The sequence below is a fragment of the Drosophila innubila genome (genome assembly GCF_004354385.1).
Source record: "Drosophila innubila isolate TH190305 chromosome 3R unlocalized genomic scaffold, UK_Dinn_1.0 2_E_3R, whole genome shotgun sequence".
Lineage (NCBI taxonomy): Eukaryota > Metazoa > Arthropoda > Insecta > Diptera > Drosophilidae > Drosophila > Drosophila innubila.
In genome coordinates, this window is record NW_022995380.1 from 8,223,205 (window position 1) to 8,250,082 (window position 26,878).

General features: G+C 34.8%; 1 protein-coding gene across 1 annotated transcript in view; it reads left to right on the forward strand.

Annotated features, from left to right (window-relative positions):
• Positions 1-2,386: 2,386 nt before the first annotated feature.
• LOC117792456 overlaps positions 2,387-26,878 on the forward strand; it is a 39,067-nt gene continuing 14,575 nt past the window's right edge. The window contains exons 1-4 of the mRNA XM_034632611.1: positions 2,387-2,599; positions 2,762-3,044; positions 6,880-7,262; positions 21,203-21,302. Of these exons, the coding sequence (XP_034488502.1) occupies positions 2,387-2,599; positions 2,762-3,044; positions 6,880-7,262; positions 21,203-21,302 (979 nt within the window). The remainder of the gene's footprint in view (positions 2,600-2,761; positions 3,045-6,879; positions 7,263-21,202; positions 21,303-26,878) is intronic.

Below are 26,878 nucleotides of genomic sequence, written 5' to 3' on the forward strand. Positions count from 1 at the left end.
TGATTTTCAGCTCTTTGCCAGCCTTAGGTATAACATTTATAACCAATTCGAATTCTCGTGAATTTTATTAACAAATCAACCTATTGATTACTTTTAATTATTGATAGCTGGCATAAGGTATTAAAAATCCATCACTCCGGTTATAAACACTTCTGTTAAAGTATTCCCAAACAACAATGTGATCTCCATAGCATCCTCTCTAAACAAAACTTATAAGTCAACAACAACTTTATTCAGCCGCCATACAAAGCTGGCTTTTAGCTATTGTGCCCCTCGTTTAACCTTCACACCTTCGATAATTGGTCTATACAGGCAAAAAAAGAAACAACAAAAAGAACAAAAGTACCACGTGTTAGCCAAATTTGTTGGCATTTCCATTGTGCGACAATTTGTGCGGCAGTCATCGGAGGCAGATTATTTATGTTGGCCCATTGGGAACACAACAGAGTAATCAATCATTTCCGGGCAATCGAATGAAGATGACAATGCCATGGCATAAGGCGGAGGTAAAACCCGGAGCGGCAGGAGTGCCAAATTTAATATCGAAATGAAAGTTTAGATTGGCGCCATTGCTGATGAATTGAAATATTGCCGCACGAATGCGTTGCGCAGGTAATCAAGCATGAAGTAGGCAGAAACCGACAGAGGGGCAGCTCGAAAGAGAGAGAGAGAGGGAGAGGGTGAGAGGAAGGCCGCTCTAAGAATAGATTAAAAAAAAAACCCACTTGAACTTTGCGCTTTAAACTTGAAGACTGGCAGAGCGTATAGAGAAGGCGTGGCAGTTTACAAAGTTGTGTAATCAAAAGTTGAGAGAAATTACCGATAAGGAACTTAAGTTTTAGATGCTCATATTCTGATAGCCAATTTCAAGGTAACGAACAAAACGTTACATAAATTTCATACAACAAGCGATTGAAGCAACATTTATGGGAGGCCTGCTCCCAAGAGTATGCTACAGATATGTATTTCAAAAAAGTATGATACCCCTTGATAATTTTTTGGTACAGGATATGAAAATGTTAAGCAATCGAGGCGCACCGAACGTATATAGAGTCAAAGGATTGAGTGGGAGAAAGGTATATTCTAGCGCGTGTGTATGTGTGTGTGTTGTTTTCCGCTTGGCGGATAACAACAACAAAAATATACAAAATATTTATTTAGGCGCAATCAATTTTATGGCAATTCGGTTTTTATAGCAACAAAAAGCAAAATGGAGACGATTGGCGATGAGCCTTGTAAGCCCAAATTTGCGCCTTGAATTATGCAGAGCTTGGAGTTTACATCAGTATGTGTGAGAGTGTGTGCGTGTGTGTGCTTAAGTGTTTCCTGGCTGAGTGTGTGCGTCTGTGCTTATGTGTGGGTGAGTGCTTAAACGTGCATGAAAATGTTGTCATCCTGGAGCTTCATGCAGTCGAAAACGCGTCCGTGACAGATTGTCTGTGCGTGTGTGTGTGTGCGTCTTTTTTTACGTTGGTTGTGTGTGCGTGAATGTATGTGCATGTGTAAGTTTTTGTTTGGGCGTGTGTGTGAGTTGAACTTTTAAACTAATTTGAAATTTTAATTTAATTAATTTGTATGTGCATTATTGAATAAATTAATTTAAACATTGGCACTGTACAATTTACGCTATGCGGTTGTGTGTATATGTGCCTGATGGAAAATGACACAATGAGAAAAGTATAATAAATATATCGAAAAGTTTCTAAAAAATATAATAAATAAAAACCAAGTAAAATTCAATGTTCTTTAATGCATTAATCCATATAAATAATAAAATAATAAATTCAAAATGAAAATAGCATTAGCTACTAATTCAATTATCCAGTTTCTATTAATTAAAATTCTTTAAAGTATAATTAAAAAACTCTCTCTATGAATTTAGAATTTAATTAATTATTTAAACTTAAAATGATAAAAGCATTATTAACATGTACGAAGTTTATTCTGTGTTTCTATTGAAAAACACAACTAAAATTTGTGGAATACGTTTTTTTTCCATTGTGTTTTACCTTTTTAAAAATGCATTTAAATAATGCGAAAAGAAATTCAATTGTTTAACTTCCATCTTTTTTTTCTTTTGCAGTCAACTGCAATTTGCCAGCATTCACAACGCAATTATGACAAATTTAAACGCAGCACGAGCAAATATTGCTAACTTTAACAGCAGCAACAACAACATCAACAATACTAATAGTAACGGCCAACAACCACGGCAACAAAATGTGAGGACTGTACAGCTAGGTCCGTAAGCTCTGCAGCTAAGCAAAGTTAAAGGCACTATAAAATTGAGACTAGCAACAACAGCATTAGCAGCAGGGAAGCAACAATATTAACAACAACAACAAGAATAAAACAACCACAGCAACAAACAAAATACGCAACATAAATGAAGTTAACAATCTGTCAAATTGCTAAATTATTTCTGCTGTTGACAGCCTTCTTCTTTCTCAATTCCCACAACGTCTCCTCCACATTGACATTCACCACCACCACCAACAGCAGCAGCAACAGCAACACCAACACCAACACCACCGCCATCAGCAACCTCACGGAGCCAAGAACATTGCTTGTCCAGCAGACCACAACGCAAGCTGGCAAAGTGCTCAAGACAACGTCAAATGCAACTGCAACTACAACTGCAACTTTCCTCACGTCAGCGACAACAGCAGCAGCAACGCTTAGCAGCAATTCAATTTTGAGCAGAGCAACAACAAAAAGAGCATCAAAACAACAGCAACAACAACGATCACGTAGTAATGCGCGAGAATTTGAACGTCAGACACGTCAACAGCAAAAGCCCGCAACACAACAGCAACATCAACAAGAACCGCGACAACCACGTCAACGCCGACAACAGAAGCAACAACAACAACAACAACAACGTGAGGCATCTGCAGCAGGTTCTGTGGCACAGCGTGTAGCTGTTTTAATACCTTCATCGTTGCACATTGATATGATGCATGTGCAACAGGGCTTCCAGCATTTTGTAGAGTTTTTTCAAGTGCATTTATCTAACGCCAGCGTCGATTTTCTGCATGATGTTGGTAAGTGCAAAAACCAACGCCACAACACTCTAACACTAACACACACACACACTCACAGACATGTGGTCAGTCAGACTATGTACTACCATTTTGTTTATTTTATCACGCCAGTCTGCTGTATTTTCGCCACATTTTGGTTTGGTTTCTTGTTTTTTTTTCTTGTATCTAAATGTTAGTCTACGAACCTCTTTGAATTTGCACGTCGTTTTATCACTGATTTCTCCTTTGAAAGATAGTTTGTGCCAGTTTTCGGCTGTTTGGCAATAGCAACTGATGGGTTGTTTAGTTAAATAGTCAGAAACCTAACTATTCACAGCCAGAAAGATTTGTATAACATGTGTAACTTTCTTAATAAAATGTGAAGGAACTCTCCTAGTTGTAATCCAAACTTTAAATCGAGTTTTATATAGCAATGAAATTGGACAAACCACTTCTTAAAAGCTTAATAAATTCTATGCCATATCGTATTACACAAGTGACAAGCAACAAGGGAAGAAAAATCTAACATCTAAACATCAGAAAGATGTCAAAGCATAACGAATACTTATGAAAAATTTTTTTATTTTTGATCAATTCACTTTTTTTTTTAATGAATTTCTGAAAAATGTTTATATTTTATTTGACATGTTGTTAAATAAAGTTCAACATAAAAATAATTTTTTTGAATAAAAGCAACGCCTTTTTTCTAGTCAAGAGATATATGTTAATAAGGTGACTTTTTTCGCTGACCTTAGCTTTCTCCAAAAAAAATTTTATTAATTAAATCGCAAGTGTAATACAAGCAATGCAAACAAAGGAATTTTGTATGTTATTAATAAAAAAATTGACCTTATTTAACTAAGCTTTAGGCGACTGAAAAGTCCAATTAGCCAGTTGAGAACAATAGCAAGAATACTTTTGAAAGCAAGTTTTATAATGAAAGTTTTATTTCTGAAGACACAAAAAAAATGTGTCCCCATTGCAAACTCAAATTGCATGCATTATGCGCAGACTTTGGGCTGCTTGGCAAATTAAGTAAAAGGCAATAATTATTCTTCTATTTTTTTCGCTGTTTAAACTAATTAAAGCGCAACGAGCAAGTTTTGAATTTGATGCCCACGTGTTGTGTCGCTTTTCTTTGGCTTTTCCTCGTTTCATCAAGTTGCGTACTATGCTGCTTCTCTATGTTTTCCTGTGTACTTACAACTTTAATTACATTGCCATCAATTACAGGCGCGCAGCAAGTAACGCTAAAGAACTTGCCTGCATCCTGAGCTCTCTGCCGGCCATCGATGTCATAAATACGAGTACGAGGGTGAAAAAGAGTGAGCATGAGAGAGGGAGGGAGAGAAAGTTCATACACATTTCTGGCCTTTGGCAAGGCAAGTGACAGCTTACAATTTCCGGTTGAAAACTTAATAGCAGCTGCAACTGACTTATGAGTATATTTATTTTATTTCACCGACCGCTTTCACAACGTTAATTCAATCATTTTAAAGGGCAAGCATTTTCTACGTGTTCATTTGCTTTTATCGTTCAAGAATTGTATGATGTTTATTCCTGACAGAGCTCATGGAGTATAACTAATGGAAATTTAAATGCAGCCTGAAATAACACTTCAAATTATCATTCTCAAATTTAAAATATACACAGTAAAGTAAGAGAAACTGACAGAATCAACTCTTTACCATGATCAAGACTACTTAAATTACTTTTTATCGTTATTATCCTCTTCATTTTAACAGTAATGATGTAGAACTTTTCCTTACTGAAACCGAATAAAGTAAATCCAACAACCATGATAAAAATACATCTAATAAGTAAAAAAAAAACTAGCAATAAGCTAAATTTAAAAACTTATCAAGTTTATTACCAAATTATGCTCTATAACTTTCTGAGTATTTCCTTAAAGGACTCGCCAAAAATCGCGATGAAGCCAAGTTTGGCTAGATCTTGGCCAGACTTGAAATGGTTACTTTAATTTGCAACTAACGCCTAAGTTGAGTCTTTGAAGTTTTGCATTTCTCCTCCTCTTTTCCTTCGTATCACTGTTTGTCTGTCTCGTTATTTGTTATATTCTTTCAATTTGCTTTCTTTTAGTTAGTTTCGAAGTAAACATGGGCGACTATACATGAGTAAGATGTTAAAGAACAAGAAGAACCTTGAAGTTTGCTGGTGGAAAACTTGCGCATTGCTCACTTATTTGGCGCCAAAGTTTTCGCCAATTGCAAGACATTTATTCTTGGTATAGCAAAGTTTAATTTGATATCTTTAATATGAACAATCTACCGTTAGTTGTCATAAATAAAAGTTTTCACTTTTTACTCGACACTCATTCAGGGGTTTTAATAAAATAAATTAAGTTGCAAAACAGATTTTGATTAAAGTGCTGGACAAAGAAATTCAATTTTCAAACTAAGCTCGTAACTTGGTTTTTCTCTTTCTCGATTGTGTTGTCCACATGCTAAATAAATTCTATTTGCAGTGATTTCTCTCGCTCTCTGCCATTTTTTTTTCTCTTTCTTTGTCTCTTTGTGTCGATTGTCTGGTACGTTTTTATGTTGCAAAATATTGAAATTGATTTTAGTTGCATATGCTGCAGTTAGTTCATCCTCATACCACTCAGCCGCAATTTATGGGCACATGGGTAAAAGTTATTGTCCTGCATCTTCCGTTCTCTCCTCCGTCGCCACATAACCACAGAAAATTCATAGTTTATGCCCATGCGACTTGCCCCAGAGCTCTCCACATTTTGTGGCGGCACAAAAGGCCGGACAAATGTATAAGTTGTATTGCCCCGGATCGTCTACCTCTGCAGCAAAAGCGACAAATTAAAAGGTGGATAACGTGCCTGAGTCAGAATATAGTATACATAGAACACTCGTAGTTACGAATGCGACAACTTGCCAGTTTGCCTTTGCTCTGCCATTTGCCAGCCTGCAAAATGGATTATGCAAGAACCTGCAGTAAAAAAATAAATAAATAAAAAGAAAAATGCATCTAAATATAAAAGTTACTTTGCTGAAATGCTATAAGGGTGGCAAGTTAATCTTTAAAATTGACTTTATTGGCTCACGAGTCAGCAAAGATTTACTGCCATTCAATTTTAATATGATATTCTCTGGAGATAGACATGAAATCTGACTAAAATTTATCAATAAAAACAACTTTTGATTCAAGACAAAGAAAATTCATTACAATTATGACAGGTTGATGAAAACGTCTTAAATGTCGACGTGACTAGAAATAAATAATTTCAGTTTATCTTTAAAAATCACTATTTCAGATAACAAAAATTTATTTCATTATAATTAGTGGATGAACTTAAGAATTCTTAGACCACTTCTTCTAATTCCAACTTCATTAGAGATTTATTCAACTGAATTAAAGCTATGCTCAGAGTTTTTAAACAAGGTTATTCACTGAAAGGACAACTAGATTGTCAAGTATCTTGTGAAACTTGGGAATAAGTACAGTATCACAAAATGCATTTTAAAGAGCCGGCATCATGTAAATCTTGGCATTTATAGCTCATAGAACTTGCCAGTTACAGTTACATTTACAGTGTCAGTTACAGCAACAATTACAGTAAGCAGGCAATGCAAAGAAATCTCAAAAGTACTTGAATGAAGTTGTAGACAGAAGGCGCTTATAGTCTACTGCCTTCATCTGCATTTGCTGTTACTTCACCTCTTAAACACACACAAACACACGCACGCATTTCCATATACAAAGGGCTTAAATATGCAACGCTTTTTATAGTATATGCTACATAAAATGTATCTTGTTTCTTTCTTTTCTTCACTTTTTTTTCTTCTCATTCTTCTGTCCCAATGATGGCGATGCTGACGCACAGATTTAAGTGGCTTCATTAAATTACTTGAGCTACCCAAATACACGAGCGTTGTAAAGACTTTAAATGCGGGCATTAATGTAGACACCGACGTGGACTACAATGATGATGGCAAAGGAAAAGGCAAAGGCGATGGCGTTGACCCAACAAAGCAGCCGCGTCAGCAGCAGCAGCAAACCCAAATGAAACTGAAACAGTTGTCAGCAGACATTTTATCAGCATCGGCACAGCAGGCCAAAAAACAACAACACGAACAACTAGAACATCAAAAACATCAGGAGCAGGAGGAGTATACCCGTAGCTTGGGTCACTGCCACCAACTGGCTGAACAACTTGCTCACGATTATAATAAAAGCGTCATCTTCTGGCCCTGTCCTCAAATGAAGGTAAGTACAGCTCTTGGCTTTCACTTTTTCCGTTAAAAAATCTTGATATTAAGTTTACAAAGGTAACTTATTTTGATCAGAACCCATTTCAATTATAATTATAGATTTATCTATGAGCAAAAGGTTCTCAATTTGCTGTCTCAATAATTTAAGACTCTCCCGATTAAAATTTGTGTTAAACATTTTTATAAAGCTTAAACTTCTTTTGTATTTTCAAATATCAAGCAAGCCCTGTTATAGTTATTAGTTCAAAAAATTACAAACTTTTTAGATATAACAGATATTTTACAAATTCTTATAATATAATATAAATATTATAAAACTATGTCCCGTTTTTTTTTGTATTTCAGTTCAATTTTATCTCCAATTCGTTATTCAATTCAAAATTAATTTTTATACGTAAATTGTTGTGTCAAAATATCTTTTAGTTAAGTGAGACGTTAATTGGACATTGTAAAAAATGAGCCTTAAGCTTTTAGCTTAAGAAAATAATTGCCACATAATTATTGTAACTCAAATCCCCTGGGCTTATCCAAACACTGGTGTCATTAGGGCCAATTAGGGTTATAAAATTATTGGTGCATGCATTTTACTGTACATTTACAAGTGCAACCCTCGCCAAAGATTAACTGACTCCAGCGATAATATTTCATGCTTTAAGTAAAATGAATTGCCAAGCTGTGTGTTAATTAACCAAAGCTTGAAACCGGTTAGATGAACTAAACCGTCAGAGCCCGTCCCTAGAGTTGAATCTAAACCCACGATGACCGCCAGGCATTTTATAGCCAAATTTGAAATTTTGCAATTTTCTAACATGCTTCTTCCCAACAAAGTTCATCAAGTTGAGGGTTGGCGAACTAGGAGTCATGCGAAAACTGAGAGATGCAAATTCAGCACGGAAATGGCAAACAATTTAAGGCTGCAACTGTGGAGAGGGAAGGGAGACACTCTTTTACACCAAATATGTTAGAACAAAATTGTTTTGCTAAAATTTGGTAACGGCATGAAATTACTTTTTGTGGCAACTGCAGAGGAATTTGTTGTTGTTGCAAGCTGCTATTTGCTCTTCACTTAAAGTGTCAAAGTGCACAGAAATTTACAAGTACTAGAAAATTTCCATAAGTGAATCGAAGTTTGTTCCTAAGTTGGGCAACTGTCACAATGTCAAGCAAGCTGCAAAAGTATTCTTTGGATTTTTTGCATATTCTATGAGCAGAAAATTTTTGACAATTGACTGACAAATGTTAAAAAGTCGCATAAACTTGTTGAGAACGATGACATATTATTAATGAAAACTTGTGGAAAGTTTTTTGAAAATGTGTTGATGAATTGTGACAGAAATGCGGACAAACATGATGGGAACGCCAAGCGTACACTGAGCCATTGCTTTTTAATGAGGTCTTCATTGTGGGGATTGATATGCATTAAATGTGCAGCTTAAACAAAAGCTGCATCGGACGAGCAAAAGAGAACTGAGAATAAAGCAACCAGACAAAAGCGAGAACTCAAATGCATATAATTTTCATGCAAATCGGCCAATGAGATAGCAAAGCTCATCATAATGCAAATGGAGAAAGAGAACGTGAACGAAAAAGGGTATAGACATAGTTATGGCCATGGCAACATAGTGCAATTGATGGATGCTGTAATGTAGCAACAGCAACAGCAACAGTAAACTGCAGTCGAGTCATGCAACAATATTTCATAATTTTAAAGCTTCATAGCTTCTCATTTTTTTTATTTATGCATACCAATAGCCTTAAGCTGTTGGCTGCCGGAGCATTTAAATCACTCAGTTCCAGGACATGACAGTACAAGAGTCGTAGAAACATGTCAATGGACTTGGTGTTCATCTGCAAAAATATTCCCATATTTCAGATACCTTTAGAGCTATGGCACGTGCCGTTGCCTCCAGCTGAAAGGTGTCACGTTTGTTGTCTTTGTGTTCTCAGCTTTTACTTTTTCTCGTTTTTTTTCTGTAAAGTTAACATAAAAGTGCTGCACAATAATAAACCAAAATGTTGCTTAGCCTGGCAGCTGTCTGCTTTTTATGTGCCGCTTTTGGCGCCACCAGCTCAGCTGAGCTTCGCTTTATGGTAATGTCGTAAAGCAACAAAGCACTCACCCCGAGAGTTTCTGGGGGGTATAACTGACAAACAGAAAGCTTGGAAAGTTATTAAACAAATGCAAATGCACATCAAATGCACCACAAACTACTTGTGTGAGAATTTGTTAACACTCGAGCACTTGTTATCAGTTGATCCAAAAAGTGTATGCTAAAACGATAGTGAAAACCTTAAAAATAACTCCTTTTAAACTTGTTGAGCTTATGAAATAAACTTAAGTTACATTGTGAAATGATCTCTTATAGTTAACATTCAAATATATGTGCTTATTTACAAGGAACTGTAAGAGATTAAAATTTATTAATATAATTTAAAAAATATAATTTGGATTTTTTTGATTTAAAGTATCCCGACTTAATTATCACTTAAAGTCACTGCTAACGACATAAATAAATATAACAAATTCTTAGCAAAAGCGCATCGTTAGTATTTAAAAAAATATTATAACAGCCAGAAGCCGTGCACAATCAGCATAAAACTAAGCCGCTCTAAGCCCAATGCATTGGCCAACAATTTTAGCTACAACCTCTTCTGCTGTCAAGAATTCCTCATTTTATTTCATTTTTTCAAGCTTAAGTTTTGCACAGCCTGCATAAAAACAAAGTCTTCGCTTAAATATTTACTTACTGGTCATTTTTTCCTGTGAGCAAAAGAAATATATATATTTATATTACTTGGAATAACAAACTGTAATTTAATTTATGCGTTGATGCTGTGGGAATTAATTAAATTGTTTTGTTATTTTTTTTTGTTTTGCGGCATCAACAAAATTGAATTAAGTGGGCTGATTGTCAATGTTAACATATATTTTTCGTTAGAAATTGAATTAGAATAATTATAAAAACAGTTGACAAAGTAGATGAAATTAGTGAGCATTGTGAATCATTCAAAAGAATCCACGATTGGTTGAAATAAATATTGTTTTAATGTGAATTATAATACAATAAAGGCTCATCTTAAATGAAGCTTACTTTTTACGCTTTAAGTTGCATTTAAAAGAGTGAAAGGCAGGCATCACCAACATGAAACAACATAAAAGTAAACCTGCAGTAAACTAAGCGCATGTAAGTATTTAAGTGCTAAGAACACCCACACATGGGAACTCCCATTAAACCGCAACATCCAACTGCGCCATGTGACCATGTGACGATCCAAATGTAAGCTCCTCGACTTAGCTTCGTTTATATGTATGAGCGGACCAGTGTTGTCGTTTTGCTTTTTAAAAAACCCACCAAAATTTTCGTAAACAATTACAAGATTACCACTAAAGAAACTCGACTGTAATCATGTGTAGTTGATGGAGCTTGAATTATAATCTTAGTTTTCTTTATCTTACTGCACATTTGATTACTACTTATTGTTGCAAGCAATGAAATTAAGTACCTCGATGGATAGTTGCAATTCTAGCATTACAAAGCATCTTAAAAATTATGTTTTAAAAGATTTAGTGTAAACAAAAAAAACTAAGGCTGCAAACCTCCAAAATTTTGTTAAAGGTTCGGTTCGGCGGCTCGAGCCATAGAGTAGGACATCAGTACGGTTCGCGAATTGGTTAATATACCCCCTGAACACAAGGTTTGGGTTCGAACCTAATTATTATTATTTTTTTCGAACCATACCTTTTATTTTAGAAAGCGGTTCAGTTTAGGTTCGGGTTTGCAAAGTAAATAATTTTAAAAACCCGAACCGAACCGATTCTACGTGGTTTGGATCAGAATAGGTTTGCAACCATGAAAAAAAAACACCAAAACGTCAACTCTGATGCGGCCCCACAAAACAATGTCGCATATAAAAGTGTTTTAAATTGACAACACAAAATGGATAAAAAAAAGAGTTGTAGCATTGCATGGTATGCAACGCATATGAGGCCAATGTTAAACTGTTGTCTAACTAAAGGGAAATACATCCATAAAATCAGCGACCCTGAACAACAAAGTAACAAACCGTGCAATTAACTATGATTTTTATGCCCTCTGCAATATTTATGCGCTGCGAGTCCAATAAAACCTGCAGCCGGCCTCCCTCAACCACCATCAAAACAGCGAGCCACCGCGTCCAAAGTCCGTCGGGCATGCCCTAAATCAGGGACAGCATACGCAGTGCAAAAGTTGCAGTTTGTCGCTCAGTTCTCTGCAGAGAATTGAGAATTTACAAAATTCTGCAATCGCCTTGGGATTAAGTCAACAACAAAACGCATTGCGAATTCCACGGGCAATGAATGCTTTAATATCAACGAGAGTCAGCGCTTTAAATGGCATTGCGCATACGCCTTGTAGTCCATCCCACATTGCAGGAATAGAAATAATAAAGTGAAACTGGCGAAAAACCAATTTGCAAGCTTCCAATTTGCATTATTCATTGTCTGACATTGTAAAATTAAAGTTCGTTATCGAGACTCGTCGTTTACACTTAAATAACCAATTTAACTGACTATAAAAATGACTCGAAAAGCTATAATAAAAGTTCACATTAAAATTTTCTAACTAACAACAGCAGAGCGGATAACTCTTAAAAAAAAACTTAGAGAGCATTTTTTTTGGTTGTTGCGTGAGAAATGGTTAAATGTAACAAATGATTTAGAAACAATTTCAATAAAATTTAAAAAGAAAACCCATTCAATAAATAAATTTGTTTAATAAAAGATATAGTATATTTGTCTAATATTTAAGCTTATTCTTAAGATCGTTTCTCAATACTTTACTTCGCTACCAGTATAATAACTCGTAAGTTTCACTTATTTTATCAACACTCTAACCCAGCAGAATACAAACTCACAATGATACTGTTCACCCACCATTTTGTTGGTGTAAACACTCACCACAGAGACACACACACACTCGGTACATGGATGCTGACCACAAATAAAACAAATCAAATAGCACAAGCCCGCATCAAACACATTACGGTCCTAGTTTTCCATAATGGTCATTGAGTTTGAAGTGCCAACAAAACCGGAACTAAAGTTCGTTTATTGTTCCATATCCATTTCATGCAATTTGCAGCATTTTGTAACTTTGCTGCATTTTGTTAAAGTTTTGTGGCTTTTTGTACCCTGTAGCTGAACGCAGCAAAAGGGTATGCTACATTTTTAGCAACCGGACAAGGAAAATACACCCAAAACAAAATACTCGTACAGGGTATTTTAACGTCAATCACATAGGGTGCGTTGGCAGTCAACTATTGTTTTACATAGTTGGTTACTGCTGCTTGAATTGCTTAATACGGCAAATTGAGTTTGACCCCATTTGAAATATGGGATCGTGGGTGGGACCTAAATGTGAATAAATAATGCGTGCAGTCTCCGTAATGTGTAGCTATTATTAAGCGTTTAATACCAGTGAGAACATGCAAACAATTTAATAAAGATTAATGCCATTTCACAATGCTAAGACCCGTGAGACAAGCATTGATGCAAGAATGATAAAATGTTGCCCCAGCTGACAAGACAATCGCTGCATGTAATTTGATCGACTTTGCCATTTATCTATCTATTTGCAATGCTAAGTTGCGGGACAAATCACATGAGAATCGAAACAGAAACTACAGAAGTGCAATATGACCTTCATTCATTCACTCATTCAGTCAGTCAATCCGTCAATCGGTTAGTCCGTCTGTCAACTAGTCAAGCAGTTAACAACAGTCATTGCAGTTTATCAGTAGCCAGAGTAGATTCCAAATGCTCATCTCAGCTATAGACAGATAAAAAGACGGCATTTCCTTTTCACTCAATCAGTTTGACAAGTGCCAATCGCATCGGAAGCTCTAAGCTGTAATGCTGATAACGATGATGACATCCGGTCAGAGCAACAATTGTATATAAATGTAAAAAAAAAAGTCCAGTTTATGCAAAATATATAATTATAATTATACATTTTTAAATTGTAAACTTTTTAAAAGTTTTTTGAGTAAATACAATATTATTCAGTTATTGGACATTTTAAATTATACAGATCATAAATTTAATTAAAAATCTGTCTAATAACAACTTAAATTTGTTTTGTTTTTTGTTATCGTGAGTCAACTTTTGTGTTTATTTAATAAATAATATTCTATCATTTTTAGAGCTAAAACACTTATTTCATAGTGTACGAATCAATTTAAATCACAAACATTAGTTAAATTTTGAGTTATCTGCTATGTGAATTCAGAACTGTTGACGGACTTTTCGTTGCTGGTTTGTTGATTTACTGCTTGTTGTAGTTGTATAGCTTCGCTCTCTTACATGATTGATTGCTGTTTACGCGCCTGACCAGGCCAACTCATCCCAGACCACTTTTCTCTGTTCCTTCCGTCCCTCCCTCTTTTTCGTATTGCTGTCACTTGATTACTGTGGCCCCACCGTTAGCATTACGTAATTCGATTTCGTGTCGCCTCGCATGCATTCCGAACCCGTTGCAAGTAATTATTTTTGCACAATGTCAGGTGGCTGTGCCCGTGTTGCATGCTAGATTTATTGCAACAGAGGCATCTGCGATAATAACAACAGCAGCTACAACAGTAAAAAAAAAAAAGCAACAAGAGTAGCAGAGTATCCCGTTACATTTTAATGATACATTTACTTATAGGCAAAGACAATATCTGATAAGAAAGTCATCGATATTTATGATCAGAGAGAGAGCAATGCTATAAAATGTATCATTTTCAGTATAAATTATATATTTTTTTTTTATTTCATTTTAAGATTAAATTTTATTTCCCTGAGATCTTAGTTGACATTAAATAAAAACATAAGTAAATCAATTTCTGTTTTCTATCATAATAAATTTATTGAGATACTGGAAGTTTATTCCCTCATTCGCCGAATTTATTCATGCAGTTATCTAAAAATAGCAAAAACCAATCACAGTATCATCGATATTTGTGATTTATTTGTAGTTTTAGTTTAGATTTGTTTCTGATTATGCTACTAAAGATGCCGCAGTTTGAGAATCTATCATAATTGTTTAACTGATAGTCTGATACTTTATCCCATTCATGCGCCGAATTCTTCTTAAAGAATATCTTTAACAGTTTTTTTTTCATTTTGCTCTCACTTTCAACTCACTCGTGCAGCAGTAGTTGGAGGTCATAATGACGTACCAGACACAAACGCAATTACGTGCACTCGTGAGTCCAATGTCCTTTGTGAATGTTTTCATTGTTGTTTGTGTGTGTGCGTGCGTGAGTGTGTGTAAGAAAGACTTGCATTGTTGCTGTCAGAATGTTATAAATACCACACAATTCTGTCATTATCTCACTCTCCTTTTGCTATGTCGCTGCAATGCAATTGCCCTAAAAGCTGAAGTAAGTTGAAAGAAAGAAGAACAGTTTACGTATACGTAATATTTTGCAGTAAATGGCACAGCAAATAGAGCTTTGTTTGCCAGCATCAGCTCAACGGTGGCATTGGCTTGTTTATTGTGGCGCTGCGATAAGCTCTTGGGTCATTGCACCCCACATGGGGACACGCCCATCCGACCACGCCTCCGAAACAGGACATGATCCAAATGTGGTGAATACTTACAGCGGGAAATATCGATTTTTAATGATGAAATGCAAAAGCAGACAACATTTCAATTTTTTTGCTTGACTTCTTTACAAATATTGAAATTTTATGAAAACGGCAAACAATTAAGAGCTCCCTCAAGTCAAAAGAAGTGTGTTTATTTTAACATTTTCAATAGACATAGCTTTATTGCATTAGTTAAAGTCAGCGTAGTCAAAATATTACTTAACCAATTTATAAATTTTCTATGGATGTAGAAAGAATTTTTGAGCTCCATAAATTTTTTGTGTTCCGGTTAAAAGACTGACAGACACCGTTTAAATATTAAAAGCAATCTGTTTACGTGTCCAATTTAATGGATTTTTAATGTAACAGCATTTTAAAAGTCATTCGTTCTGCATTGAAAATTAACAATTGTGATGTATGTCGAAGCGCTGCAGCTTTATGTATGTTTAAAGCTGCTTAACTGGACTGCACACACGTTGCGTATACGCAATGATTTAATGTCATAACAGAAGAGGCGAGAGAAAAAAAATAGCAAATAAAAGTTAATTTTGATGGAATTTAATTGGTTTCGGTGCTTGTCCGGCTTGCCATTCAAACTGACTTGTTGGTCTCTTTGCCCGAGGTCGAGGTCTAATCAAATATGCCAATCACATGAGCCGGGTCGAATGAAAATGAAATTGTTCTTAATTTGCGTGATACGCATCGAAAATCAATTCAACACCGCAAAATCCACACAGAGTGTGTGTGGCAGAACTCGAGGTATATGCAGGTGAAAACAAGTAGGAACGCTACAGTAAAGTGTGCTCGACTGTTAAACGCCCTGTACACAAACCCTTATATATTTTAACCAGTAAAACATTTGCACCAGATTCTTAAAAAAAAAAGTGTCTAAGATGGCTTATTCGGGCCGTTACTTACATTGTCATAAACTTAACAGCCTCATTTACTCTTTGGTTACCGGGCTAACGAGGTGTCAAGAGATTGTGTAGCATGCAAGGCAATAGAGGAGTTGGCATGCATATTTAATGTAGAAGCAGGATGACAAACCATGATGTACGAGTATAGAGTCCACAAAGTCAAAGTGTTTGCCACTTGCCTTAAGAGAGCATAAGCTATGCTAGAATGCCGCAACCACGCATCTCTTTTTGTGGCAAACTTGTGGCAAACGAACAGTTAGACAATTAAATGTGGTAAATCAAGAGTCTGTTAGAAAACCAGTTGATAATTTACGTTTTCATTTCATTTTTTATCTCAAAATTGAAATGAACCTCGCTCTTCCTTAAGCAGAGCATCATATTCTTATTATCAAACAATTACCCCGAGTAAGCTTGCAACTTACATAACTTCGCCTTGAGAATTTTCCAGCGCTTCTTTTGATATCGTAAGCCAATACCAGAAGTTGGCAGCGGCATCCTTCATCCAACCTTCTTAGTCTTCTTCTTATGCTTTGTGCTTGACTTTTAAGCTCAGCCTGTTGACAGCTGCGTGTGGTCGTGGCCAAATGTCAAGCTGTCCTAAATGGCAATTAGTGAGAATGACAACTGCGACCCAATCCTTAGACAATAACAAAGTTTTCAAGTTTATGTCGTATAATTGTCAAAAGGACGAATATAGGGGATCATACTATTTTTGTTCAAATTTAATTTTTTTCTGTTGCAGTAGTATTTATATTCGCAACTAAAATACCAATGTATACTAAGAATACCAAAATTTATTACAAAAAGTAACGACATAAATTTTGTTTGTAACTCTTAAAATATAACTAAAATAAACTTCTTGTCTATTATTTTCATTGAAAAAAGTGAAAACAATAAGAATCAAAAATAATTTAAAGTTTGCATTTATAGCTCTTTTTTGCGGTTCTTGTTTGTACTTGTCAAAGTTAAATTTTAAAGTATATTTGCATTATTAACTGGAAATGCACTGTATTAAGATTTTTGCATAAAAAATCATCCACATAAATTCAATGACACTTACATTTATGCTTATTATATGAACCCTTTTTGGTCCTTTCTCATGCCAAATCATAAAAAAAGGTACGCAAATGTCAGGTCACTTATGTGTCACTCAATTATTTACAAAGTGCCGCAAAAATGAAACGAAAGCATCATTAGGGAACAACAATTGTGTAGAACGTAATTGGGCAAGGCTCTGTTATAATGAAAAGCTTTCAAAATTGACTGCATAAAAATCTTGTGTATTGTTAACAGTTAGTTAAACATTTTGCTCGTTACACATATATACAAAAATTATATTTTCTATCCAAAATTCAATAAAGACAAAAATATATGTTAATAAACTAACTTGAGATTTCTGAACTGTATATTAAGTGGCAACTTCTTAACAAAAGAAAATAAATGTATGGATGACAAATATTTAAATAATGTCTACATATAGCTTATATAATTGCTTAAAAAAATATTGTTTCAGCAAACTATAGATGCCAGAGTTATATATTTTGGCTTGTCAATAGATCAACTTCAGTCAATATCGGGCTTAACGCCAGAATAAACACAATGGACACCCAATACACAATGCCAAACACAAAGTAAACAAATCACACAATTTACTTCAGCTTAGTGAGAGAGCATAATACCTATGTTAAACTATAGATTACAAGAACTCGACATGTTATAATCAAATATATTTCAACGTAGAAGAAAGTAATGGTGAACAGATGCTGATGATAGAAATGATTTGTGAGTGCTTAGGAAAATAGAAAGGAAAAATAGTGTTTTGACATTAAAAACCAATTTTCCATGCATTGAAAGACATCAAACAAACATTTCGTAATTCAAAGCGGAAACACACACAAATTTGCCATGTGCTTAAACGAAAGTGAAAACAATTTGGAAACAACAACACGTGCACAGTGTCAGTCTGTGTGTGTGTGTGTGTGTGCTGTGTGTGATTCTATCTGATTGCCATTTGGCTGATGTGAAACCTTATAGCACCTCAATGTTTGTTGCCACTTTGCCACACAATAAAAACAGTTATTTCTCTTATTTTGCATTTCTGCTTCATCAAATCGAAAAGAACGAGAGTCAAAAGAGATGACCAAAAGTAGGCCAGAGCTCCACAATATTATTTTTTTTCATGCTCAGTGCTGCTGTTGCTACAGACGCATGTTTTGACCATTTATTTTCAGTTAAATAACAGCACATTAAGTGGCCGGGACAACTTTGTCATTTATTGTATATTGATAATAATGACTGGATATAAAAAGTGTGCACACATTAATTTTTATCTGAAAACGGCAGCAGCTGCTTATTGAAGATGACAAAGACCAATGAAAACAACAGCAACAAATATTTCGTAAAAGTTTTAACATAACCATTTTATCCAATGCACAATGGCATTCATTTAACATTTTCAAAGTTTTATTGACGGGGAAAAATCCCAACATAATAAGTTATGCAAGTGCAATATTTATATATAATATATTAAGCTTTTATCAATGTATTTTTAACAAATAATCTAATGTATAGATTTGCAATTAAGATAATAATTCAAATAATTTCTATGATAATAGCTTATATGTATCTATGTTACTTAGCTTGCCATCCCGCTCAATATATTATTTATCTCAAGAAGATTAGCAAACATCCCTCAATGTGTTAAATAAAAAATTAGAATTTCATCGCCAAGAGTATCGAGATATAATAAAGAGCTTTAATTCTTATAAATATGCGTACGCGTTTAAACTAAATTATTAACATGTCAATAATATGCAAAAGATGTCTACCGTTAAAATATGTCAGAAATAAAGAGAGAGAGAGAGAGAGAGAGGATGAGTGGAGAAGGACGGTAATATGTGGAGCTGCTGAAATATAGGGATAAGCCGTGGGCAAGGAGAGACTTGAGAATCTTAAGGAGCATACAAATGTCAAATATTTGCTGAGCTGTGATTAATGTTGATTCTACGGCACGCTTCTTGGCTCTTTACATGGGATTTTAGCTGCTTAGCGCCGTCTTGTGGAACAATTCACCTGTGGCAAAAGAAAGGTATGGAAGCGATGACAACGGAAACTCATTTCCTGCATGCGAACAACAAGAGCAAAAAATAACGACTCGATTTCATTCTCATTTGGCTTGGCATTTGTGTGGCAATTAATTAAATTGATTGAATGTTTAACAATCTGTTCAACAATAAAATAAAGTGCCAGTGCAATAGCAAGCGAGGGAAAATAAAACTAAGAGATATCTCCGGGAATCCTAGGGCTCAAGTGCACTTAGTAGCTGCTCTCAAAAACTGGGTAAGTAAATGCTTCAACAACCATGGCTGGTCACGTTGTGTCAATAGACATCCAAAATGCACTTTGATGTGAAGTGTTGCACTTGTTTCAACAATTTCTAATGGTTTTTTTCTTTTTGTTTTTCACGTTGTATTTTAGGAAAATGTGCAAGTTGCTCGTGTTGCACATTGAGTTGGCTTATCGATGAGTGAGTTGCCTTTTTACTGAGTGTAAATTGAGCAGTGCAATAGTTGGTCAAAGACAAAAACTTCTAACGGCAAAGTAAAATAATTTAAAATGTTTGGATATTTTTTCGATCAATTTTAAGTTGCACCATCAATTACCATAAAATAATAATAATGGTTTAAAAGTGTTTAACAATTAAAAAGTAATACCAGCAATTATTTGAGTCTTAACAGCGTCACAAATCAAGGACATTATTTTGTATTAACCATTATTATGTATACGCACTGTTACCCTACAACGCAAAGTAATAGTCATTGTGCATTATTTATGTGTCAAATTTTATAAAAAAAAAATATATATATATATATAATAAAAAATAAAAACGAAGAATACAAAAAGGCAAATCATTGCCTAATCACATCAGACATGCCACCCACCTAAATGGAAGTCAAGCTGATTGCTTCCGTTGTTCCTGTTGCTGAGTTTAAAATTCAATTTTGTAGAAAATTGTATGTGCCCGAGCTGCCTAAACGTATTTCAAACGTTTTTCAATTTATTTCGTCTGCCAAAATAATGAAGCAAGCAGCAGCAGGATGGCAAAAGCGAAGGCGGCCCAGTCAGCTAGACAACCCAGCTGTCCAGAGCGCAAACTCAAATCAAGCCAACAAATGAGTCCAAACAAAATGTGAGAAACAGTCAACAACAATAAGTAAAAAATGGAAAAAAAAAAAAAAAAGGTCAAAAAGGTACCAAATAACTTTAAACTACGTGCTGGCCCTTGACTTGCGGCCCCAAACTCAAACCAAACTCAACTAGCCCTCATCAATGCCAATACAATATCGAATATTTTTTTTCTCTTATTCAATGGCAACGGACAGGGACCTTTTTATGCCCGAGCACGATAATATTTTGAGTATGGGGCTTGATTATTGATTGAACTTTGTTGTGCGTTGTACGTTGTGCGTTACGTATACGCCCTGAGTTTCACATTCATACAAACAACCACATAACATAATTCACATCGAGTCTAATGCCTTGATTAAACCTGATTGAATTGTCCAGAGAAGTAATGTGGTCGATTTGATCGACTGACAGTCTCGTAAATAACTCAGGACCAATACAATTTGTTTCATATTAAAGCTAATTTTTGTGCAGACAGAATGAAAATTATTATGGTTTATGAGGTCAAAAACATGGGAATTTCGGCACATTTTTCTCTATAAATAATAAATATATTTTACAACGAAATATCAATGCGTATATTATTAATCCTATACTCATTTTGGAGAAACATCCATTATTAAAAAACAATTGAATTAAAATAAAGTGCCTTCTATTTAGAGAATACAAAAATAATTATATCAATAACTAAGATTTAAGTATTATTTTATATAATTATTATTATTAAGACATATTTTTTAGTCAGAATTTAACTGTAAGACTTAGCTTAAGAACACAAGAAGAATGCTTGGCTTATTTCTTTTAATGATTTGAAGTTGGAATTTAGACAATGCCAAACATTTTCTGTTAATATACGTATAAATACTAACTATATTTTTATAAAATTATAATTTACTTTTTTATTATAAACATTTACCCTGCTCTTTTCTTGTGCTTAAGCATTTAATTTGTTTAACTTTAGCAAACAGACTTTCATTATTTAACTTTACCTTTCCACACTTTTAATCAGACAAAAGGTAAAACGAAACTTAATTCAAACCAATTTTAGACGAGGCAACAAAGAAAAAAGAGCAAAAAATTAAATAGCTTACAATGTCAGCTAGCACTTCTATAGGGCCTCTCTAAATATCGTTTATATAAGTAATTTAAGTTGGTCTGAGGTAACTTTGAGCCGTTTCTCGTTTACTGTCTTTTTTAACATTTCCAAATCTTATTTTACAGATCTCGAGCAATTTTCTGCCATCTTTCGAGGCAATTTCCTTGGCCGTGCGAAGTATTTCCAGCAAGTTGAATTGGACGCAGGTTGACATCTATGTTGGCGGTAAGTTTTTCGCTTATTTTTCCCCCCCGATTTAATACGTGATAAGTCTTAACGATTTGCAGTCACAATGCTGTCAATACTGTCTGCATTAATTTGCATTACATTTATTTTACTTTCTCACCAAACTGTCAAACATTAATGACGGCTGTAATCAACCACTAGGCAAATGCAAATTGAAATTGAAAATTAACAACCAACGAAAATTTAATGTTAACAAACTTCTTGAGTGCAAAAATCTAGCCAAGTAAAAATCTTGAACGAAATATAACATATTGTTTACTTAAAAATTTGGCTTCTTTTTACTTTCATTTTATAATTAAATAAATTTCAAAACTGATTTACATATTTTTGTGAAATTGTGGCGTTTTGACAATTTATTCAATTACAACGTCGCAAAAATGAATCTTAAATACATATACCTTTTATCTCCAGTAATATCCGCATTCATGGACTTTAGTTGCAAGCAGCTTAAATTAGTTTTTATTCCTACAAGTTGCCAGACAAAGCTAGATAATGTTAAATACACCCATGCAGTCATGGAGTCTATAGGATAGGGTCAGAGAGGGTTTGGGGTCCCTTAGGGACGCGTTGTGCCAGCATCGCCCACCTAATGCCAAATTATGGTCCGGATATTAAGATAGCAAACAAGCTGTGCTGGGATAACGTAGTTAGTCAGCCAGACAGTCAACCAAACAGACAACAGTTGTAGTCAAGTAACAGTACACGTTTGCGTATACGCAATGCAATTAGCGGTGACATTATTATGATTAACGTTGAGCCCCAGTCGACCGTGAATCTCAAATATATGTGTGGGTGTATATGTCCACGTATTTGCGCAAATGTTGACAACAGTGCAAGCCACACGCACGGCCATTAGATTGTTGCGCCGCTGCATCTGAGATTTAATTAGGTGGCAAGAGCTAATCACATGACCAGCAAACGCCAGCAGATAATGCCAAAGGTTCTCTACGTATCAGCGATGTTTAATTAATTTAAAGCAGCTGCTGCTGTCACGCCCCCATCAATTAAAGATTAAACAGCAGGATAAACATGTGACAGGCAAGCAAAATGAAGAGATATCGAAAAGGGACCCAGCCATTGCAGTTTTATTAATTAATTAGCCAGCAGTCGAGCGAACGACGCAGCTCATCAAATACAATGTTTATTGCATACAAACAGGCGCTACAGCGTTGATCAAACTCAAACAAAAAGCTGTGACTGAAAGTGAGAGAGAGAGAGACAGAGAAAAACAGATATATTGGGAGGAGCATCGCATATCTGTTTACATAGTTCATATTAAATACATATGTGCTTGCAGTAAACTAGTTGCTTAAGCTGTCGTATAATCTTAAGTATTTGCTATTTCTGGTCGCTCTCCAGTTTGTTGACCCCAACAAAAACCGTAAATTATGTGACATCAGTTGAAAAATTCTATAAAAACAAAGTTATAAAATAAAGTATATATATACACACATATACACACTTATAGATGGGCCAAGTGCCACAAACAAAGCCAAAAATGGTGCAAAAACCAACGAACAAAAGCAAAAATGCCAGGAAAAAATGTAAATTTGCTAGCCAAACAGGCGAGCGATAGCAAAACCCAATTCCAGACGTCATAACTATATGGAGAGCAGGTGGCAGGGTAGCAGCTGTGTGTAGCACGTGGAGAAAAGAAGCAACTGGATAACTGGCATTGCCAGCTAATAAAATCAGTCAGCCAAGTCAAAGCATACTCCCCAAAATAAATAAAGGGAAAGTAAGAATATTTGGTATATATAAAAGAATTGCTTGTCTCACAAAAAATCGAATTTAAATATCGAAGATGACTTTCATTAATAGTTTTAAAGACAAAGCCATGAAGACCAAACTTTAAAAACTTTTAAAAGGAAATGATCTTAAGATAATATAACCTATGAAATATTCGATAGAACCCTTTAAACTTTTGTTACTGGTCAAACAAATATTTGCTTTATAATAGTGATGTAGATCCAAACTGTGAATCGAGTTTCAAATCGAGTTGTCGGTCAGTCGAAAAATAGTACATCGAGTAACGTAAATCGAGCTTTCCAAAAAATACTTTTTATTTAAAAAGTGCCAAAGGGAAATATGGAAGAAATGGAGAGTGATGGGAAAAAATTGTATTTTCCAATCAAATTATAGTGCAAGCAATAACAATAATCTAATTGACATTCTGAAATGAATTTGGTTACGATTTAACAATGTTATGACAGTTTGAAGTTTTTGAAAAAGCCTCAAGTGGAAAATATGGGATGCAGAAAAAGTGAATGATGAATTCAATTGATGTAAAATCAAATTTAAATTGCTTTCGCGAAAATGATATTGTAGATTTTTCGATGTACTTTACATGACTACTTAATAAAGACGAACCTAAAGAATATATATTTATAAACTTGAAATACATAGTTTGGGAATATGTTTACAGAATTTAGTAAAAACTTTAGCAGAACCGGAGTCCTTAAAGTAGTTTATAAAACATGTCTCAAATTCAATTAAATAATTATTTATTTTTCTCTTGATTTGTTTCTATTTGTTGTAGGAAATAGAAAAACTAATTGCTGACAAAGAAAATTGCGTTTTTGCTGTGTTTGTTATGCTTTAATTTCATTTTTTTTTTGTGTATACCACATCATAAATTTCTTAAACCAACCTCTCAGCTCTTGGTACGTGAGCCAGTTGAGATTACCAAAAGGCAGGCGCACAAAACTGGACAGTAGCAAAAGAAAAAAGCAGGAGAACAGACCCTGATGACCGCTTAGTTGGATGAACGGAGGCCACACTCACTTTCTCTGATTTATGCGCACTCACACTCTCTTACAGAAAAGTGGGGAAGAGGAGATATAAATGTTAAAGTAATTCCTGTTGCGATGTGCGTGCGCATTTCGGTCAAACATTTTTATGAACGATGGGGCAACAACTCGGTCCATAAATAGCCCATAAACACGGTTGCTGACCAGACACCGAGATGAACAAGCTCCTATTTTGTACGCATATAGATTAGAGGAGTTCTCGTTCCCTCTCGCTTTGTATCTGTCTCTCAACTCAAGTCGACTCAAGTCATAGATTTCTCGCAGGCACTGGCATTAATCTCGAGTGTTTAACAATTAACGTTATGTGCCAGGCTCAGAACTGCTCGGACACGATACTTCATTTGACTTAGCCATATTATTATACCCTGCACACATTACTCACAAACGTTAGAAGGGTATATTAAATTATATAAACCGTCTAGTCAATTGTAACTTTAAATTATTTTTGTTTAAAATGCAAACCTCTGATATTTTGGAGACATACCTATTATTCAGTTTTTTTTGGCCACATTTACAGGGTATATATTCATCTGCGATGCCCTTTCTCACTTGTTTTGAGCTGCTTTTTATGACAACATAATTAGCTGGATCTTTCGCCTGGCATAGTCAATTGGTTGTCATGTCCGAGGCACATTTTATTTATGATTTGTTTTACGCTAAGTGACAGCTAATGGACTTGAGACCATAAAAGGTGGCTATGTGTCTTGGACCCTTCGAAGCCATATGCCAAAATTGATTGCATCAGTTCAGTGCTTTGAATTTCACTTTGGCTTAAATCGCATTCAATTGCCAGACCATCAATTCAGAAAAGAGTCTCAACAAAAGGACAGAGTACGAGTCAATGAAATATTGCAGAGATACTCGTATCTTTGTCTTCATCGTTATACTATTGGCAATTGTCCACCCCGGGCTATAAGTAGAATACAAAGTATACGAAATTCCAAAACAACATCAAGAAGAACAACAACTGTTGACAAAGACTCAATCAATTTGAACTACTTTTTGAACGCAAAAGTTTCGCACTAAGATTATATCTCATGTATTATGTAAATTTGCAAGAATATGGCGACAGATGCAATTTGAAACTTTAATTGCATTTCAATAGACTGCGAAAAGTTTCGCATAAAGCGAACGTTGTACAAAGCAAACAACTGTATTTTCATAAAATTTACATTTTTCAGCTGAAAAGTACGAAACGAGTTCTCTGTCGCACACATCCAACTGAATAATATAATTAACTTAATAATCACTTACGTAATTAACAAACAGTTACTATGAGGCGTGTCGGGCATTGATAAGCTCAGGGTGCCATCAAGTTAAGTCAATGTGCACCACTTTATACCCTACGCTGACAAATACCAGGGGGTGTTCTATTTATATGCGTATACTTAATATTTCATATTAATGTAATGCTTACTACATTACATTAAATAAAATATTTGGCACAAATTTGATTTTCTACAGTCATCACATATTTTTTGTCTGCAAAGTATCAATTTATTATGCAATGAAACTATTTATCTGTATATATTTAATATTTCATACTCTATGTCTGACTTACATACCTTTAAACCAGATGTATACTAAAGTATTCTACAAATTTATAAAAAAAAAAAAAAACTAAGTATGCGCCCCAACTGGAGGGTATCCCTTCGTTAAGCATACTTTATACTAAATGCTAACTGTTTTTACATCATTATTCCTGATATCTTTCAGCGCTGTTGCCAGCTGGAACGTTAAGTGAATTATAACTTTATTTTAATGTCTCCCTGAACCAGCTTTCAGTATGTGTGCATAAATATTTAAGTTCTGAAATTTAACTTTTGCTCATGATCATATTAATGCGACTTGCTCGACTTTTGGGATCCTATTTTCGGTTCAGCTTAAAGCATTTTTAATGACAGCTTAATACAACCTGTGTAAAAGCAAAAGCCACGTACATAGCAAGTTTAGACAAGTTTTAGTTTTTTAGAGCAGTTTATAAGAGCACTAGAGGATTAGAGGATGCTAGTCTACATTGATATGGGTAGCATAAACTTGAATCGAGTATTTGGTGTATCAGTAGTTAGACTTTAATCTCATTTAAAACTGGCTGAATTCAGAATTGTATAATTCCACTGTTGCTACATTAAATAGTTTGAAGATAATTAATAAAATAATAGACTAAACATAAGAATCTTATGTATGGCACTTAAAAATGCTTTGTGCATTGTGCATTTCCATCGTTGCCAAGGCTAAGAGTAGAAATATTCTGTGGCCATCTGCACACATAGGTAAAAAGCGCATACTTGAAGCAGGCTGTCTGCCCTTAGCATATGCTTACACACGCACACACACATACACAGATACACATAAACTCACACGTATTTGCATTTGTGCTTTTCCATTTTATGCATTTAAATATTCATGTGATGCTCAAAATTTAAATAGCAGCAGCTGGTATAAGTTAGTTAGTTGAATGCATAACTCTATCTGTGTGTATGTGTGTGTGAGAAAGAGTGAAAAAAGAGTGTGTGTATGTTTGTGTGGCAACCAAATGCACAAACATTTTATTAAAATGGCATTTTGAGTATGAGTTAGCCAGCATTTTTGGGAAACCAAGCTATGTTATTTACCATCAACACACAAAAATGTAGATAAATTCAAATGTGAAAGGAAAGCCAAAAATAATAAAAGGGAACTGCAAAATCTATAACCACTGACGTCGCCCACATAAATAAAATAAAATTCACATGCTATGCTTTG